Consider the following 21,302-nt stretch of genomic DNA (forward strand, 5'->3'; position numbering starts at 1 on the left):
GGTAGAATAAGAATATTTTTATTATTTGAAGAGGAAATCTTGTAATTCTACCTTCTCCAAAACGGCTTTTTAGGTCAATGTGAAACTTCACACGCATGATCAATGAGTGTTTTGGAATATAGTTTTGATACAGTATGAATAAATACAAAAAACACAGTCTGTCTGTGAAACTGTATGACTATATATATATATATAATATATATAATATATAATCAATATATATATTATATATAATCAAAACTGTATGACTACATATCTATTAATTACGTACTGTTTGAACTCAGTGGCATCCTGTCTATTAATTACGTACAATTGGAATGTGGCTACCTTTCGACCCTTAGACTGCTTAGACCCCTCAGACCTTTGAAGACCCTTTAAGAACCCCAAAAACCTTAAAACCACCAATACCCCGAAGACTCTTAAGACCCAAAATACCTCAAAGACCCTTAATACTCCAAATAACCAAAAGACCCAGAGGACCCAAATGACACAAAAGTTCCCAAGGACCCAAATGGTCCAAAAGACCACAAGGACTCTGAAGACCCAAAATACCCCCCAAAAAACAAAGACTCTTAAAGATCCCAAAGACCCAGAGGACCTAAAAGACACTGAACACCCAAAATATGTTGAAGACCTAAATACCCAAATTACCCTGAAGACCCAAACGACCCCAAAGGCTTTTAAAGACCCAGAAGACCCAAAAGTCCCTGAAGACCCAAAACACACAAAATACCCCAAAGACTCTTAAAAACCCAGAAGATCCAAAATACCCCAAAGACCCTTAAAGACCCCAAAAACCCAGAGGACCCAAAATACCTTGAGGACCCAAATGACCCAGAGGACACAAAAGATTGCGAAGACCCGGAAGACCTTTGAGATCCTTAAAACCTTCAAGACCATGAAGACCCCTTTTACCTTGAAGACACTTTCAATACTTTAGACACCTTTAGATCTCTATACCTGTTACGTGTTCCTCACCAACCCCCTGGTCACGATGTACCTCCGAGCCCCGAGTGGAGCCACGGCAGAAAAATATGTTATTCTGTGTCAGAAATCAATAGTGAAACCACACCAATGGTTATCACCAAACAAATATTGTATTAAAAATCACACAAGAATAACGGTACAACAAATAGCAATCAAAAGTACACTCAATACATCTTATGATGGTACCATCAACTAGCATAGGATAACTCACGGTGTTCCCAGTGAGTGGAAAAACCTTCCCCAATGTCTCTATTTTCCCGTCCTCAAGACGAAGTTGACTCCCGTGCGGATGGCAAGGGCAGTCGCACCGCCGAAGCAGCTCTCAGGCATAGGCGGTCGAAGCGACGCAAAAAGTCACGTGGTCCAAAACAAAAGGCAAACTCGCGGCAGAATGGGAAATCCCAAAGGCGCCCTCCAGATGTGAATGGCCCCAGTTCAGTCGGCGAACCGCCACTTAAACTTCAAACTCAGCGTGGCGCACACACATCCCCGACAGACGACAGGATGGTGAAAACCTGACGCGTAGCCAAGACCTTTTGATGAGCAAAGCATGAGTGTCAAAATGGACAATGGCTCTTACTTGAGTCGACACGACCTGTCGAGGATTCTTCAGAATCGCAACGCCCAAACCTGACCACGCAGGTTTTTCAATTCCCCAGCAATAACACCAATCGCAGGAACTCCTTTCAAGGAAACTCAAAGTTCACTCGCGACTTTCGTTCGACAACACTCGCTACGGAGCTGGAAGCTACCCGCTTCTTGTCCGACTTTACTCGCCACGCCCTCGCCTTCTCTTCTTCCTCGCCTTCCGGCTCCCGATCCGGCTTCCTGTCTCTTTTTAACATTAACGCTTTTATCCTTTGCAAGCAGTTCATGAACAATAAACCTTTTGAAGACAATAATAGTACATAATCAGAAATATTTCAAGTGGATGAAAACCACAACAACGGAAGTGACGAATCCGTAACAATACCCTTTAGACATATTGGGTGACTGAATTAGTTCACCAATGAAAAGCTAGAAGCCGATTTTTTTTGATCAAAAGGTCAAAGGCCAAGGTTGCATAAATCATCAATATTCATCCAATTGACCTAGAATTGTAAGAATTTTCATATTGGGTCAATGAAGTGGTTCACCAATTAAAAGATAGAAGCTGATTTGTCTTGTAGATCAAAGGTCAAGGTTGCATAAAATTGTCAATTTTCATCCAACTGACTTGAAATTTGAGCAGGGTTTGCATATTAGGTCACTGAAGCCTATTGCTTTTGAGGTCAAGAGGTCAAGGTCACCTAAATCGTCAATTTTGTATGTATATTTTTAGCTGATTTTGTCAGGTTTCGCATACGGAAGAAGAAGAAGTCTGAATACAAAGCAGATGTGGACGGGCTTTGCATTTTCAGATGCATTCTAGTTTCATATTGATAACCCTGCCCCTACATAATAGGGGAAGGATTATAGCTGTTGTCGGGTTTGTTTCTACAATTAGCGCCATAAATTTTAATGGTATGCCAGAGATTCTTGGACCTCTCAGAGTACCTTCCCACCATTTAGGTTTTTCTCCCTTTTTGCCAATGTTTGAGGACTTTCAGAATGAAATTTTGCATCAATAATGGGAATTATACATATGCAGGGTTGATGGATTTTATTTGACCTTGACCTAATTTAAGGTCATGGCCCAATTATATATATTAACATTTTTCACCATAACTCGACTAAGGTTTGTCCGATCAGACCGAAATATCCTCCCTAGATAACCCACAGAAAGGTGCATTTATGCTTAATTTACATAATATCCCTCATTGTTATAGGTCAAGATAAAATGACGGTCTGAAATAAATAATGCAGTCAAGGTCAACTGACATTCTGAAAAAAATAATGTGCTTTTCGTCATCGCTCAATTTTGCCAATGTGGAATCTCAAGGACCGCTTGGCCTTCGAAGATGTTATTGAATCATAACAGTGGCCCTGCATTGAAGTTGCGCACCTGATATTTGATAAGTGTCCTTGACCTGCTTTTTTTGTATCTTAACCTAATGAACAAAAACCACATTTTTGATCGCAACTTGACTAATTTTCTTCCGATTTTCATGATGTTGAGTGTTATGGATTGGTTGTGGATGGGGACATGTTTTCTTCATTTATAATCTATCCCTAAATGTTGAAGGTCAAGGTCATATGGTGGTCCAAAAACATATATGGCCATCATTGGATCATGGGCCAAAGGTAAGCCGGGGAGGCTTATCCTTGGTGATCGCTTTGTGATCACAGATATCTAGATCTTTGTGAGATTGCAATTTTAGGGTTCAAACATAATTTGTCTACGTTGTGTGTATATTGGTGGATTTTTTTTTAATCCCTTCCTTAAAATCTCACCGTTCATGTTTTCTGGCAATATTGATTTGTGGTGTCCAGGGTATGGGATTCCTCCGTTTGTTGAGCACAGCACACTTGGGTTCTGGCCAGTCTGCAGCACAATTGCAACGAAAAAAAAGCAACAAATACAACAGTAAAACAATAATATAAGCTTGCCAAACAACAAAAACAACATTTTATTCTAATTTCAATGATAACACAATTTTGAAGATAAACGGCATATGTCAAAAAAAAATTCCCTTTCCAGCTCAAGCTCAAAAGTGTAATGTGGATTGGTAAGAATAATTAATGATGTTTGACAATGGCGATTTCGAGATGTAGTTGTACCCTTCTTTCATAAGGAGCACATGGCTGTGGGTAGCACCGTTTGCTGGCAGCACAGCTGTGCCTTTGATGCAGTGCACCTTGTAGGTGAGAGCAGGAATTAGGAATTTGTTCAAATAATTTGTCTCGTCTCCTCCAAAAAACATTCCTCATGGTCCGTCTTCAATTTTGCTTGTAAATGTGGTGAATATCACATCAATTCCCAAGAAGGGTAACAAGACTTTCTGCTCACCTTCACTCTTTCATTCCTCTTTTCTCCTGCCACTGGAACAAACTCCCACACTCTCTTCAATCCCTCTCCTCCTTCCAGGTCTTTAAAACAGCTGTTCACCACCATCTCTTGTCTTCCCCCATCCAAAAGCTTGATATTTTCTACCCCCGTTAAAACACCCCAAATCCACCTCTTTCAATCCCCAACTTCTTTCCTGAAATTCCCAATAGTGTTCATTTGTTTGCTTTATACCATGTACCCCTCCCTCCTCCCCAGCGCTCCTCCTTCCACAGATCTACCGACGTCCTTGTTCTCTACTGTTGTTGTGCTTGTGTGCTTCCCTCTCCCTCCCCCTCTTCTTTCACTCCCTTCATTGTATGTTTTTTGTGTCTGTGCATGTTTTCATGTTCAATGTGTTAGCTCTTACACGAGCCTCGATTCTGTATACAAAAAAAAAGAAAAAAAGGCTAATGCTCTCACATTAGAGATCAGTCGTTTTCCCTCCACATCATAAGGACAACCATCAAATGAATTTCAGCTGGAATGTAACAATTTCCACTCACTCGCCACAGAACACATTTTTACCTTCATCACACCATTCAACACTGAAATTGCTGTTACTTCACTCTTAACAATGGATGGAGTCAGATGATAAACTTCATGTAACAATTCAGGGCTGTTTCTCTGGATTTATCCCACACTTTTGACATAATCTGAAACCAAGAGTATGTGCTGTTTCCTACGAGCTGCATACAAGGTCCTCTCTTCCCCTTGCTGGCAGATCTATTTCGCTTCTGCAAAGCAGCAAGTTGCTCTGAATGACGTCATCTCTTCCAATTTTACATTCAAGGGCAGTATACTTCAAGATCCAATTTGTAGGTATTGCCTTGTTCCTCACCCCAGTGAAAGGTGAACCACATCTGTTGATTTCGAAAAGAAGAAAGTTTTTCCCATTTGTTGAACTACAACTTTTAATTGTTAAATTACTATCCCCAGCATGTTAATTTTTCATTCAGCTCCTCCACAAATCTAAACTTGGCATTTCCATTCACAACATTGGCTTTGAATTTTATTACGTGACTCATGAAGCTGGTCAATTTGTTATTTTTCTGAAAAGTAGATTTAAGCAGGCAGATGGCTCTTGGATAATGACTTGGAAAAGAGCAGAGAAGCAAGAGTAGAGAAGGCAGACAAACATTTTTTTAGTATGAGGGAACTGATGCCATCAGAAACGGCAGCAGTGACGTCAAGAGGTTCAGAACTTTTCGACGTTGGCAGGAGAGAGGATTTTTTTGAATACTAGTTTTTTTTTTGTATACAAGGTCGAGGCTCGTGTAAGAGCTAAGTTGAGGCTCGTATTAGAGCTAACACGTAGAACACATAATAAAGTGAGCGGGAGACAAGAGGGGGAGAGGGGAAGCACAACAACAGTGGGGAACAGGGACATGACTTTCCAAAGAGCACTTTGATCAGAAGTAGTCATACGGCTAAGTGGTTGGCAAGAGCTTCCTGCAGGACCTGTGTAAATAAATGTGGTACTCTTAGGACGCGTGTAAAATCATGCAATTTCTGTAACGAATAGTGTTTTGTACAGGGTCCCTTTCTCGACAGTCTGGGGTAGTTAGCCCCCCGCTCAACCTGGAGGACCAGTTGCTGTCCTTAGTCTGGCCCTTCACCTGAAACGTGCCAAGGCCCAGACTCCCCATAGTTCTCAGGATTCATGGTACTTTTTATATCTAAATTGGGAAAATGTATTCAAAGCACTTGCAATTTTTGTTACGTCATGTCAAACTCTTTTTATACAATTCTGTTCACCAAGGCAAAATGGTAAAGTATTTCTTAAAATAATTCGGTAGTTCCTGGAAAATGAGCAGAAAGCACAAAACAGGTTTGCTCAGGTTGTTTCAACTTTGCTGTTGGCATTAGAGAGATTGGGGAAGTTGCAAGTGAGAGGCAGGAAAGTGCATGCTTTTCTTTTTGCGTTAGTGATTGTCAACATATTCACACTCTGTATCAAAGTCTTAAATGCAGAAACTCTGAAAGTACCATTCCAAAGTATCAACATTGAGTATCTGAATTGTTTTGTAATTGTACTATACTCGGAATTCTTTCACCTGTCTCTCAAATCGTACATGCGCACCAAATTTATATAAACTTTCCACTTCTACAAATGTACCATAAGCTAAGATTTTGAAGGATGAATGTCTCACCTTCTCCACCTTTAGGCAAAGTGACTTGTTGGGCTTTTGTCCCGTCTCTTCGATGACATACTTCCGTTTTTCTGTGTCGTCACAATACGGCATTAGCAAAGCATCACGAGTCCCACATAAACCTTTGAACGTTCATGTTGTATAAGGAACCAATAAGTGATTTCACTTCACAGTACATTATAGAATATTGGTCTCAAAATAAGTGAACTTTTGATGTCATTGCATGAAGTTGTAGTGTTATGACATGCTTACATGTGCCATGAGCATTACAAAGTAGAACCAGAATGCCACTCGGCAGAGCGCTCAGTCTCGCTTCGCTCACTCATTCTGAGCAATCGCTAACTGAACATACTACTATTATAGGCCGCTGCTATTATGGACCATATTCCCGTATCATCCATGCACCCGATTATGTACACTACTCACAATAAGTTAGGGATATTGACAGGTTCTTCGGTGAGGTTGATTTTGTGGATTAATTATGTTGAAAAAAGTTGTTGGTCCTAATTCTATGGTTATTAATGTGTGAAAAAACACAACATTCTTGATTTCAATACCCTAACCCCAACCCCTATAAAAAAAATAAACTCACTCCCACAATATCCCTAACTTATTGTGAGTAGTGTATGTGACATAATCAAGTGCATGAATGATACTGGAATATGGCCCATTATCCGTAGCTTTATTGATTTATTATAAGGATATTTAACGACCACTTTTGAGCACATCAAGACTAAATTGCATCAATGAATATGAATTTGAAAAAAAATTCAAACGATATTCCTCATGGCTAGTCAATCGTTTGTATGGAATTTCGCCTCGATCTGTTAAGCTGTTCTGGAAAAGAAGATTTTTTTACATTTTAATTCTCAATCCAATATGGCCGAGACCACAATGACCAATGACGTCATCAATTCATTTCTTCACTCACATCGGGTGAAGTCAGTGAAAAGTCACGTGAAAAAGTAAGTACACCCCATGTAAAGTTTGGACTTTTTCAACATATTTCAACACAGCGATTTGATCTTCATTTCAACAATATTGATAGATAAAGGTGATATAATATAACAAATATCATGAAACATTTACATTTTGTAGTCCATTGTATAATTTAAATAAACATAAATGCAAATTTCGCATGTGGAAAAAGTAAGTACACCCTTGGCTCTAATAGGTGGTATTTCCCCCTTTGGCAGAAACAACCTCAAGTAGGCATTTCTTATAACTGTCTACCAGACTCTGACATCAACTGGGAGAAATTTTTGCAAACTCCTCCATGCATAATTCTTTCAGCTTTGCAATGTTTGAGGGGTTTCTTGCATGCACAGGTCGTTTCAAATCCCCCCACAACATCTCGATGGGAATTAGATCCGGGCTTTGAGGTGGCCATTCCAGAACCCTCCATTTCTTTCTTTTCAGCCATTCCTTGGTGGATTTACTGGTATGTTTAGGGTCATTGTCATGTTGCAAGGTCGACCTTCGGTTGAGCTTCAACTTTCTGACAGACGGCCTCACATTATCCTCAAGCACCCACTGGTACAATGAAGAATTCATCGTGGATTATATGATGGTGAGCTGCAATGGCCCTGATGCAGCAAAGCTGCCCCAAACAATAATATTTCCACCACCATGCTTTACAGTTGGTATCAGGTTCTTGTGGTCAAATGCTGTCTTTGGTTTTCACCAAACATGTCTTCTGGTACTGTGGCCAAATAGCTCTACCTTTGACTTATCTGTCCAGAGCACATTTTTCCAGGAGTGCTGGTCTTTGCCTAGGTGTTCAATGGCAAACTTTAGTTTTGCCCTGATGTTCTTTCTGGACAGCAAAGGTTTCCTCCTGGCACACCTCCCATGTAGATCAAATTTGTGCAGCCTCTTTCTAATGGTAGACTCGTGCACTTTGACATCAACAGTGGCAAGAGCTACCTGTGGGTAGGGGTTCTTAGACATTGACATTGACATTCTGGGGTTCTTAGAGACTTCTTTCAGCATCTTGCGGTCTGCTCTCGGGCTGAACTTGCTGGGGCGGCCTGGCCTGAACAAGTTGGCAGTTGTTTGGAATCTTCTCCACGTGCAGATGATCTTCCGGACAGTCCAATGATTGATTTCAAATTGTTTGGATATCTTTTTAAATCCCTTCCCAGACTCATCGGCATCTATATTCTTTTTTCTGAAGGCCTCAGAGAGCTCTTTTGATCTAGGCATGGTGACGCCACACACTTCAACAACAAAGAGCAAACCAAACGAAATCTCTGAGGTTTAAATAAGACAGGTTCCTCCAAGATCCTCTCTAACGATGTTCGAATCATTTGCACCTGAGCTGGTGCACCTGATTCTAATTTTAGGTATTTGAAGTAGTGATAAATGTAGGGGTGTACTTACTTTTTCCACATGCGAAATTTGCATTTATGTTTGATTAAGTTATACAATTGACTATAAAATGTGAATGTTTCATGATATTTGTTATATTATATCACCTTTATCTATCAATATTGTTGAAATGAAGATCAAAGAGCTGTATGTTGAAATATGTTGAAAAAGTCAAAACTTTACATGGGGTGTACTTACTTTTTCACGGGACTGTATATGACCCGATGTAAGTGAAGAGATAAATTGATGATGTCATTGGTCATTGTGGTCTAATGGCCATATTGGATTGAGAATTAAAATGTAAAAAAAATCTTCTTTTCCAGAACAATATATATATATATACAGACTTGGGATTTAATATGGAATTTATTTTTTCTTGACTTGGGTTTACTTTCTTAACTCAGTATATCAATCTGGTGAGTTTCTTTTACACTTTGGTGATTTATTTGTTAAAAGAACCATGTCACTGATTGTCTGTCGCAGCAAGAAGTCAACAACAGGATTATATCACAGGTGGCATGGCAAAATGTACGGACAGGTGCATTTGACGATTGGCTTAACAATCGGGTATACAAGGGTTGTTACGTTCTGTATTAGTGGAAAACAACTGCTGCACGTCTCCAAAAGTGATTGCCGCTTCCTCTGGAGATGGTCCGTCAACTCGACAATGCTGTTTGTCATGGAGTGGTGGCTTTACGAAATTACAGCATGAAAGAGCATGCTATTACTCGGCAGTATGGCATCACTCAAGGTCAGGTGTCAAAGATCCTGAAACGAAATGCTCAGAGGGGTGTCCCTACTCCAATACCGAGGCCAGGACGTCCCCGCAGAACCACGAGGAGGGATGATCGCCAGCTGCACCGGTTAGTCCGCAATGGCCGCACCAAGTCAGCTAATCGGCTTAGGGCTGAGTGGCAGCAACTGACAAATGTGCCTGTATCCAGAAGGCGAGTCAACCAACGACTGGTTCAAGCAGGCTATTGTGCCAGGCGTCCCCTGAGAAAGCCACACCTGACCAGACAACACTGCCAGCGCCGATTGCAGTGGGCCAGAGAGCACCGTCAATGGCAGCCGGGACACTGGAATCATGTGATCTTCAGTGACGAGTCTAGATTTCTGGTCTATCGTCAAGATGGCCACGTCCGAGTGCGCAGACAAGTGCATGAAGCCTACAACAAAGATTGTATAGTGCCAAGAGTCCAAGCTGGAGGTGGTGGGGTGACCGTTTGGGTTGCTTTTCATGCAGGGGGCAAAACTGACCTGGTTGTTCTGAATGGAAACCTGAACCAGTTCAAGTGCAGGGCCATTCTGGATGAAACATTGCTTCCATTTGCTCGTGCAGCCTTTCGAGGAAACTTTGTCTTCCAAGATGACAATGCATGGCCTCATCGTGCTCGCATGATCCAACACTTTCTTGCTGACCATGGTGTAGAGCATATGGAGTGGCCTGCCATGTCCCCGGATATGAATCCGATAGAGAACTTGTGGGCAGAATTAACGTGTCAAATCAACAACTTGGACCAGCAGACCACCACTGTGCGTGAATTGCAGCAGGCTATTGTCACTGCATGGCAAGCGATTCCTGTCCAAACCTTGGCAAATCTCGGGAACAGCATGCCTCAATGTGTACGTGCTCTCCTGAATGCTCGTGGGGGTTACACGAAGTACTGAACTGTAATTTTACTGTTCGTAATCCCAGTCGTAATTTAACTTTTGTTTTTGTTAAAAAAAAATTTGGCTAATGTGCAAAATAAAGAGATACTTCTGGAAAACATACAGAAGTTTAACACAGTACCGTCCGTGAATTGAGTTCGATATCAGTTTACATCACTTTCAAGGATCAATTTATTTGCTTCGAAATGTCAAATGTGGTTTTTGTTTCTTTTAAAGGTCACATTAACAAAATCTAGAATAATTTCAACATAATTCCAATGAACTTTTGGTTCTAAGACATCTTGAAAAGTAAGTTCACCTCCACAAAAAAAATATTCCATATTAAATGCCAAATCTGTATATATATATATATATATATATATATATATATATATATATATATATATATATATATATATATATACACAGTATATATATATATATATATATATATATATATAATCAACGAACATAACAGCGTGACGAGCGCTGTCCCGATCTCCTGTGGACCGAAGTCCTAGACCAAAGCGTCACCTCCGACCCAAAGGGTCTTCTGGAGGCTTCAGCCCGGCCTGGATTGGCGGCTCTGCTTGATGTTTAGCCAATGGGGACCAATGAATAAATCTCTGTCTGTTGACAGAGTGGCCGGGTTGAAGCCTCCAGAAGACCCTTTGGGTCGGAGGTGACGCTTTGGTCTAGGACTTCGGTCCACAGGAGATCGGGACAGCGCTCGTCACGCTGTTATGTTCGTTGATTATTATCCCCGCCGATCGCACTGCACCCCCTGGTTTTGGTTTGCACTGGTGGGAACGATGGTCTGTGTGGCAGACAGGCTGTTGGTTCCTTGCGGGTTATGCGGTATTTACCGTGTGAGACATAATTCGTGGCTGGTGCTCACCATTAAAGCTAGGAGGTGCCTTGATCATATATATATATATATATATATATATATATATATATATATATATATATATATATATATAAATATACACAGCATATATACATTATAATTAAATATACATTAAATTTATACATAAAATATACATTAAATAGTAAATATACATAAATACACAATATACTTTATATATATAGTTATAAACAATATATTATACATACAGTTTTGAGACTTCCTATGATCACTATCTGGGCAATTTTCATGCATGTTTTGTACAGGTTCCCGGGGTCAGGGGTACGCTTTTTTAGTGTGTAATATGTAGGCCTAACTTATTGACTGTGGCTCTTTTGTAGAGAGTGACCCTGTGGAGTAAGAATTAACAGGATTTTCCCCACATTCTTGCGTATTTTGCAGATATGGCATGTGCTAGTACCAGTGTTTCATTGAAAACTCGGGCTCAGGATAATGTGTATCTCATTGGGTCCACTTCTGGAGATGCCATCAAAGGTGCCAAGCTCCCGACTGTGCATCAATCTCTTGTCCTGTTTTTCCATCACCTGAAGAAGGAGAATCGCACTGCCCGGGAGAGTGCAACCCTCAACATTGAAGAGGTTGTGAAGTTCTGGGAAAAAGCTCACCTACCTACAACGACGCAGCAGCACTGCATCCATCGTTTGGAGAGGCTATATGAAGAATGGAGGAGCCTCCAAAAAGGTGCAAAGCGGGGTGGTGCGACCCAAGAGAAAAAGGAAGCATCCTTCAAGGCCTCATTGGAGAAGACGTTTGATCTTAGGCATGCAGATTCGGAGGCCATAATCACCAACCCCGAGGACAGGAAGTTTCTTCACGATCAATTCTCAGAGAGGAAGGCTTCAATGGGATCTGTAGACACTGTGTTGGAAGCAAAAACGAAGCGAAAGAAAGAAAGGGAAGAAAAGGAGAAGACTAAGGCAGAGAAGGGAAATAAGAGACAGGAAATGGTCATGAAGGGTGCTACTGCTATGGAAGTCACAGACTCAGACTCTGACTCTGAGACCACGGCACAGGCTGGTTCTTCATCATCTGATGGTGGGATATCTCGTCCCAAGAAAAGAAGGCCTATCAACATTGTCACTCCTGAAGTCGCAGCTTCTTTGGATCGTACGAAAACAAGTGACCGAATGGCTGTCCACAACTTGGCATCCATTTGTAGAGCAGTAGGATGGGATCCTGCAGAGCTGGCACTGAACCGATGGACAGTGCGGCGGAATCGCATGATGCATCGATGCAAAACCATGGACGAAATAAAAGAAGCATTTCATCATAATGTGCAGGGTCCTTTAGTGGTCCATTGGGATGGAAAGCTTCTTCCCGATGTCACTGGAGATTTTGTGCATGTGAAGGTGGATCGTCTTCCAATCCTTGTGTCCAACCAGTACCATGGAATGGAGCAGCTGTTGAATGTTCCCAAGTTACCTGATGGGGGAGGAGAAGCTATGGCAACCGCTGTAGTGGACACACTGAAGAGCTGGAACCTTGTGGGCAAGGTGAAGGCTTTGTCTTTTGACACAACGGCCAGCAATTCAGGTGTTCGTGGAGGGGCTGCTGTCCTCATTGAAAAGAAGCTACAGACTGAACTAATTCATTTGGCTTGCCGCCATCATGCGCACGAAATCATTCTGGGAGATGTTTTCACCACTCTTTTCGGTCCTTCATCAGGCCCTGACATCCAGCTTTTTAAGCGGTTTCAGGCGGAGTGGCCATCCATTGCCCATCACCAACCAAAAAATGGCTTCACAGATCCTGACACGGCAGCTGAGTTTGCACAGAACAATGACATGATGGATGAAGCTCTGGAATTTGCTCTTGTGTGTTTGAAAGATCAGCAGCCACAAGATGATTATCGTGAACTCCTAGAACTGACTGTCATCTACATGGGAGGAATCCCACCTCGTGGAATCCGGATCATGGCTCCAGGAGCAATGCACAGAGCCAGATGGATGGCAAAAGCACTATATTCACTACAGGTGTTCATGTTTCGGTCAGAGTTCCACTTGACATTCCGAGAGGCGAGAGAACTCCGAGCCTTCAACATTTTTGTCTGCCTTGTGTATGTACAGGCTTGGTTTCGGGCTCCACAAGCTATTGAGGCTCCCCTGAATGACATTAACCTCTTCAAGAAGTTGGAAAAGTTTGAACAAATCAATCAGAAGATGGCTCAGGCAGCCTTGAAGGCACTTGGCCACCACACGTGGTACATGAGCCCAGTACTAGTGGCATTTGCATTCTTTGACACCAGAATTGACAAAGAAAGCAAGATCAATATGATTGAAGCATTGAAAAATGACGGTGAAAACTCCTCTCCAAAGAGACCAGCTATCAAACGAGGAACCGCCCTGTCAATCGCTGGCCTCATAACAAAACACACCAAGCATTTCTTCAGCATCCTAGGGACCCCAACTGATTGGATGGATAAGGATCCTGGTTCATGGGAACGAGAAACCAGCTTTCAGGAAGCAAAGAAAGCCGCCAGTGGCTTAGTTGTGGTGAACGACAGGGCAGAAAGGGGTGTCGCATTGATACAAGACTACAATAAGCTCCTTACAAAGGATGAAGAGCAAAAGCAAGCTCTGCTCCAAGTTGTTGCTGCTCACAGGAAGATGTACCCCGATGCCAAGAAGGCAACAGTGGTGAAACAGGCCCAGAAATAGGAGTTACATTTCTCATTATATTTGGGTTTTTTAATATTATGTGATATGGTGTCTCTTCATTTTATGAACTGAACATTTGGATTGTTATCATTGAATTTGAGTTTTCATAGCAATATCGTGCTATTTGTGCAGCTATTGTAACTTGTGTTTGCTAGAATACAAAGAAAGTGAGTGGAGGGTGGATTTTCATAAAACAAACTTCTGGTTTTGCTTTCGATCCATATATAGAAAAGTTTTGTAGACACCTTTAGTTTGAAGGCTGATGTGGCACCCCTAAATAAAATCAGATTGCTTTCATATTTGGTGTCTTTTCATTTTGGAACAAACGGAACAACATAAAGCCATGTCCCAGTAAATATTTTTTTTAAATTATTTTGAGCACCACCCTAATGGGGATATATATGTATGTATGTATATATATATATATATATATAATTATATGTATATATATATATATATATACATATATATACATATAATTATATATATATATATACATACATACATATATCCTCATGAAATATATATATATCAATTGTTACAGTTCGCGGTTAAAGATGTTATATTTGCCGAGCGGAGGCTCCGCGACCGAACAGTTATTCCCCGACTAACCCGATTCAACCCCAAACGTTGGCCGTATCGCACCGCAGCTGCTCAATATGGAAAACTCTAAAGCGACCGAATGCAAAGAGGAAGAAGACGTACAGAAGAGTAACTGGGTTTATTATTTGCACATATAAGCAAGAAGAAAGCAGTCACGTTTATTTACAGGCACATGAGACGCAGGTGACACAGTGAAATCTTTAGCTTATACAAGCTTAATTACCTACCCAGGACAGAACAAACAAAGACGACTCACACGGGGAATGATGACAGGAATTGGCTGGAAGGAGAGGAAAGTCCACTGGGTCCGGCAGCACGATCCGCACGTTGGGCAGCCGCCGTTCCTTCGCGGCCCTGCTCCGAACTGCTGTCCAGGCCCCTAAGCGGCTGGCGAGCGTTGTTGCTGCTGCTGCTGTAGACGCTGCCGCTCGCGAGCAAGGTGACGAATAACAGGCTTGGTGCTTCCTTGGATGATGTCTGCTTGTTGGACCTCACAACTCAGCTCTTTCTTGGACCCTCTCTCTTCTCAGCTCATCTGCCTTGGACCTTTTTGCGACTCTCTTAAAAGCTCCTCTCCTTTCTCAGCCCATCTCATGTCTCTCCCTCCTTGTCTCAACTGCTTGGACTCCCACTCGTCTGCACTTGGGAACGCCCCGCCAGCGGGTTATATAGGCCCCGCCCCTCAACCTTTTCGAACCTCCCCCAAACGTTCTCTCTCCGCCCTCTCAAGCCAAACCCCTGGCTCATGGTTGGTCGAGTGGGGCTGGCTCACTCCTCCCCTCTATGACGAGGTGGAGACACGCCTTTCTTCTCCAACCCTGCCTCATGGTCAATGGCGGCAATTGGAGGGGATGTAATTGGCAATGGTGATCGAGGCCTGGCAATGACGAAAGGGGAAATGGAGGTTTTGGGAATGGGAATGAAGGGAATCTATCTCTTTCACTGGTGCAATGGAGTATTTCAATTAATGGGAGACAGAGCCTTACCCTAAAACACATAATAAGATACAACTATTGAACAGGGGTATTCTATGATTGGCTGACGTGTATGCTTTTGGACTAATTATGGGACGCCCTTTGACCTTTACACAACTCCGGAGGCAGGAGGCGCATAATAAACAATAATAATAAATAAAGCACACAATAAAAAAAATACAGTCCTCATATCCGCAACAATATATATATATATATATATATATATATATATATATTTCATGGGGAGTTGACAACATATGCCAAGTTTCAATTTGTTTTTTCATTGAGCAGATTGGAGATGAACAACATTTTTTTAAATTTAATCCAATATGACTACCATACCACATGACCTATGATGTCAGAGTAATAAATAGAATATTCGACATGGGGAGTTCATCCAATTTTTTAAGTTTCTCATCGATCGGACATGCGGTTGCAGAGAAAACATTTTTTAAAGCGAAAATATATAGAGGTGGACGGGCACACACACACACACACCCATATGAGCGCTTGTGAGTGGACCATTGCGTATGAGGCATGTTCGAAGTTCCATGGTATAAACACACACACACAATACTAATTGTAAAATATACTGTACACACACACACACACACGCACGCACGCGCGCACGCACACACACACACACACACACACACACACACACACACACACACACACACGGCACATCAAAATGACAACCCCAAAGGTTTACCTTGAAACAGGCTTTTGTTCATCGATCAATGTGCTTTCTACTTTTTAAAGGAAGTAAATAAATGAAATAGACTATAGCAGGAGGAGGAAGCAAGGACATATTCTTTCAGTCATCTTTAATTTGATTTATTTTGCCTTCCTAACTCTGGAGATTTCCACTACGGAGTACCGAAATGCGACTGCGGAAGCATTGACGATCCCGATGATTAATTACAGACTTGGCATTTAATATGGCATTTTTTTTTTTTCTTGACTTGCGTTTACTTTCTTAACTCAGTATATCAATCTGGTGAGTTTCTTTTACTATGGTGATTTATTTGTTAAAAGAACCATGTCACTGATTGTCTGTCGCAGCAAGAAGTCAACAACAGGATTATATCACAGGTGGCGTGGCATAATGTACGGACAGGTGCATTTGATGATTGGCTTCACAGTCGGGTATACAAGGGTTTTTGCGTTCTGTATTAGTGGAAAACAACTGCTGCACGTCTCCAAAAGTTATTGCCGCTTCCTCTGGAGATGGTCCGTCAACTCGACAATGCTGTTTGTCATGGAGTGGTGGCTTTACGAAATTACGGCATGAAACAGCGTGCTATTGCTCGGCAGAATGGCATTACTCAAGGTCAGGTGTCAAAGATCCTGAAACGAAATGCTCAGAGGGGTGTCCCTACTCCAATACTGAGGCCGGGACGTCCCCGCAGAACAACAATGAGGAATGATCGCCAGCTGCACCGGTTAGTCCGCAATGGCCGTACCAAGTCAGCTAATCGGCTTAGGGCTGAGTGGCAGCAACTGACAAATGTGCCTGTATCCAGAAGGCTAGTCAACCAACGACTGGTTCAAGCAGGCTATCGTGCCAGGCATCCCCTGAGAAAGCCATGCCTGACCAGACAACACCGCCAGCGCCGATTGCAGTGAGCCAGAGAGCACCGTCAATGGCAGCCAGGACACTGGAGTCACGTGACTTTCAGTGACGAGTCTAGATTTTCTGGTCTATCGTCAAGATGGCCGCATCCGAGTGCGCAGACAAGCGCATGAAGCCTACAACAAAGATTGTATAGTGCCAAGAGTCCAAGCTGGAGGTGGTGGGGTGACCGTTTGGGCTGATTTTCATGCAGGGGGCAAAACTTACCTGGTTGTTCTGAATGGAAACCTGAACCAGTTCAAGTACAGGGCCATTCTGGAAGAAACATTGCTTCCATTTGCTCATGCAGCCTTTCGAGGAAACTTTGTCTTCCAAGTTGACAATGCACGGCCTCATCGTGCTCGCATGATCCAACACTTTCTTGCTGACCGTGGTGTAGAGCATATGGAGTGGCCTGCCATGTCCCCAGATATGAATCCGATAGAGAACTTGTGGGCAGAATTAACACGTCAAATGGACCACTTGGACCAGCAGCCGACCTCTGTGCGTGAATTGCAGCAGGCTATTTTCACTGCATGGCAAGCGATTCCTGTCCAAACCTTGGCAAATCTCGTGAACAGCATGCCTCGACGTGTACGTGCTCTCCTGAATGTTTGCGGGGGTTACACGAAGTACTGAACTGTAATTTTACTGTCCGTAATCCCAGTCATAATTTAACTTTTGTTTTTGTTAAAAAAAAATTTGGCTAATGTGCAAAATAAAGAGATACTTCTGGAAAACGTACAGAAGCTTAACACAGTACTGTCCATGAATTGAGTTCGATATCAGTTTACATCACTTTCAAGGATCAATTTATTTGTTTCGAAATGTCAAATGTGGTTTTTGTTTCTTTTAAAGGTCACATTAACAAAATCGAGAATAATTTCAACATAATTCCAATGAACTTTTGGTTCGAAGACATCTTGAAAAGTAAGTTCACCCCCAAAAAAAAAATATTCCATATTAAATGCAAAGTCTGTATTTTCGTTGCATTCAATAAGGTTACACTTTTGGGAACATTCCTTAATTTTTTATTAACTCAATATAATTCTTGGAAGAGTAGAAAAAGTTAAGTTCAATGCTTTGGCAATATGGAGAAAAAGAAGATCAGCCTGGCATAAAGCTTAGTTACAAGATATATGGTCGGTTATAAGAATCGGTAACTTCTTAAATTTTTCAGATTTCACTCCAGATTTCGATACCTATTTAGTGTATGGGATCCGATCCTCAAATTTGAACCCATATTTCGATTATATACTTCAATTAGACTGTAAGAGTAGATTGTGTTTTGAAGGCAAGGCACGTTTAAATAGGCCAAAACAAAATGGCGGCATAAGAACCCAGTGACATGACCGAGGGCTGACCAAGATGGTGCACCGCCATTTTGGTAAGGATTATTTTGATTTTTTTTTTGCTATGAACACCCCCTAAATTATCTTAAAAAGGGTTGTTTAAACACACCCAAACACCCAGTTTTCACCCACACACTCCCTTGGAGTTCATCAAGTATGCATGCAAAGTTTGAGGCCGCTAGGTTTCATGGTTTTGGAGTTATGGCAGAGACACACTGACACACACACACGTTCTCTTTTATTACTATAGATTCCTTTTTTTATGGCATCATAACAACTGCTGATGATGTTGGAAATGTCATTGACTGTCAAATGTATAAGCCAAATAAGCCGACATGTCGGCAAACCACAGTGATGACATTTGAAATCCATGATTTCTGATCACTGGTTTAACTTGTTTACAGCATTATTAATGGATGAGTGCTTTCTTTTTGTTATCTTTCAACATAAGTCAATTTTGCAGTACAATATTGCACCAACAAGCCCACAGATAATACACACGCCTGTTCAAAACTTTTGGTATGAGGGGAGAACTTTGTTGATCAGGTAATCATATGAGAACCATAAAATGCCCATGTTTTTACAAAGGTTTTTGCATAACGAGTTTTACTGGCGTTATTAAACTGGTGTAAAGATATTGCGGGTTTTGTGAAATACCTACAATGACATGGCAACATCAGATACAAACGATAACAATTTATTTTTGTATTTCCTCATTTTATATGTCACTGTCAGTTGTGCTTGTTGTAACAGGCACTCATTTTCACATGTGCATTTGGCTAGAACTCAAATCAGAGGCAGTGCATTAAAAAATTTCATATATACTAGCATATAAGACCTGTCGTTTCGCTGATGGGAATACCAATCTTTGCGTAATTGCTAAAAAACGGTTGTTGTTAATGGGAAAATTAAATTAGGCGGTGTATAGATACCTGCCAGCTATACAATCGCTTCACTGACGGGAATATTAAGAGAGGACGGAGAGAGGGAGAGAGAGAGAGAGAGAGAGAGAGAGAGAGAGAGAGAGAGAGAGAGAGAGAGAGAGAAGGGGTTGCAAGTTGCAAGTTGGCATTTGCAGTTTAGCCACATGTTCCATTACACAAACCTCGATTGTTTTTTGTTTTTTTTAAATAAAAAAAATTAAATAAAAACCCTTCCTGAGTTCCACAAATCCACTGGCGTTGGTTTAATTGAAATCCATGACTCAATTATAAAGTTATAGCATAACAGACACGGCTCCTTTTATAATATATCTATATACATTAGTTACAAAAATGACCTAGGGGTTAATGAGGGGTTAATTATGCAACAGCTATATTATAATGAATATCAGCATAAGCATTTGTAAATCCCAATTATCATCACCAGAATCGTATGTATAGTTAGATTCTCCATCACACTTTATGCTCTTGTCCATTTCTTTCTTTCAGCTCCCATCCATGTTTAATCTTTATATCACCCCAATCGTATTTTCAAATCACTCACTAATGGTTGTTCCATGTGGGTTACTATGGAGCCTTGAACATGGGTTTACCATGTGTATCAAGTCGTCGTAAAGGCGGAAAATCAACAAGACCTGTGCAGCAAAGGATGGGAGCACTGGCTATACAAGACAACGTTCATGCCTCGTGCAATCCATAAGAACAGATACACCCAGCCAGCAAATCTGCACTCTTGCCCCTTCTCGCCATGCTGAGACACACAACCAGGGTCATGAAAGCTCTCTTCTTCTCCCAGGTTCACTGCCCAAGACTCGTACAGCCCAGATTGGCCAGCTATATTGGCCAGAGAGCGGGTGTGTCTCAGAGAGCAAGTTTATGCCCCCTCCCCCCCCCCCCACTCCTCGTGTGCCCCCTTCCTCTCCCCCCATTTCTAGAGTGTTGAAATCTGGAGTGAAATCTGAAATTTTTAAGAAGTTACCGATTCTTAGAACCAACCATATATCTTGTAACTAACCTTTAAGCCAGGCTGCCCTTCTTCTTCTCCATATTGACAAAGCATTGAACTTAACTTTTTCTACTCTTCCAAGAATGTGACACACACACACACACACACACACACACACACACACACACACACACACACACACACACACACACACACACACACACACACACACACACACACACAATATATATATATATATATATATATGTTTTTGTCACTAATCTACACATACTACCCCATAACGTCAAAGTGGAAATTTTTTGAGGATTTTTTACAAATTAATTAAGAATGAAAAGCTTTAAATCCCTTGAGTCAATAAGTATTCAACCCCTTTGCTATGACAATCCAAATTGAGCTCAGGTGCATCCAATTTCCTTTCATCATCATTGAGATGTCTTTACAACTTTATTGGAGTCCACCTGTGGCCAATTCATTTAATTGGACATGATTTAGAAAGAAACACACCTTTCTGTAGGAGGCCCCACGGTTGACAGTGCATGTCAGACCAGAAACTCCACCATGAATTCCATGGAACTGTCCGTATTACTCCGAGATAGAATTGTGAGGAGGCATAGATCTGGGGAAGGATATAAAACAATTGCTAGAGTGTTGAAAGTTCCCAAGAGCACAGTGAGCTCCATTATTAGGAAATGGAAATAATATGGAACTATCCAGACTATACCTAGAGCTGGACGTACGACCAAACTGAGCAACTGAGGCGAGAAGGACCTTGGTCAGGGAGTTGACCAATAATCCAATGACCACTCTGACAGAACGACAGAGTTCCTTGGCTGAGATTGGAGAACCTGCCGAAAAGACAACAGTCTCTGCCTCACTTCACAAATGCAGGCTTTATGGAACAGTGGCCAGGCGGAAGCCACTCCTGAGAAAAAGGCACATGACAGCATGCATGGAGTTTGCAAAAATGCATGTGTAAGAGTATGAAGCAAACGTTCCTGTGGTCTGATGAGACGATAATTGAACTATTTGGCCTGAATGCAAAGTGCCACGTCTGGCAGAAACAAAGTACATCTCATCACCCATCTAACACCATCCCTACCAGGAAGCATTGTGGTAGCGGCATCATACTGTGGGAAT

At 41.7% G+C, this 21,302-nt stretch overlaps 1 protein-coding gene across 8 annotated transcripts in view; it reads right to left on the reverse strand.

Annotated features, from left to right (window-relative positions):
* LOC137415078 (interferon regulatory factor 8) overlaps positions 1 to 21,302 on the reverse strand; it is an 86,532-nt gene that overhangs the window by 8,676 nt on the left and 56,554 nt on the right. For all 8 annotated transcript variants that reach the window (XR_013624539.1, XR_013624538.1, XM_068100638.2 and 5 more), the window contains exons 4-5: positions 6,106 to 6,176; positions 3,361 to 3,451 (exon numbers count right to left, since the gene is read on the reverse strand). Coding sequence is in view for 6 of the 8 variants with exons in the window: in XM_068100638.2 (XP_067956739.1) it covers positions 3,361 to 3,451; positions 6,106 to 6,176 (162 nt within the window). In the remaining 2 variants the exon portion in view is untranslated. The remainder of the gene's footprint in view (positions 1 to 3,360; positions 3,452 to 6,105; positions 6,177 to 21,302) is intronic.

This window comes from Myxine glutinosa, chromosome 9 (genome assembly GCF_964187855.1).
Source record: "Myxine glutinosa chromosome 9, kmMyxGlut1.1, whole genome shotgun sequence".
Lineage (NCBI taxonomy): Eukaryota > Metazoa > Chordata > Myxini > Myxiniformes > Myxinidae > Myxine > Myxine glutinosa.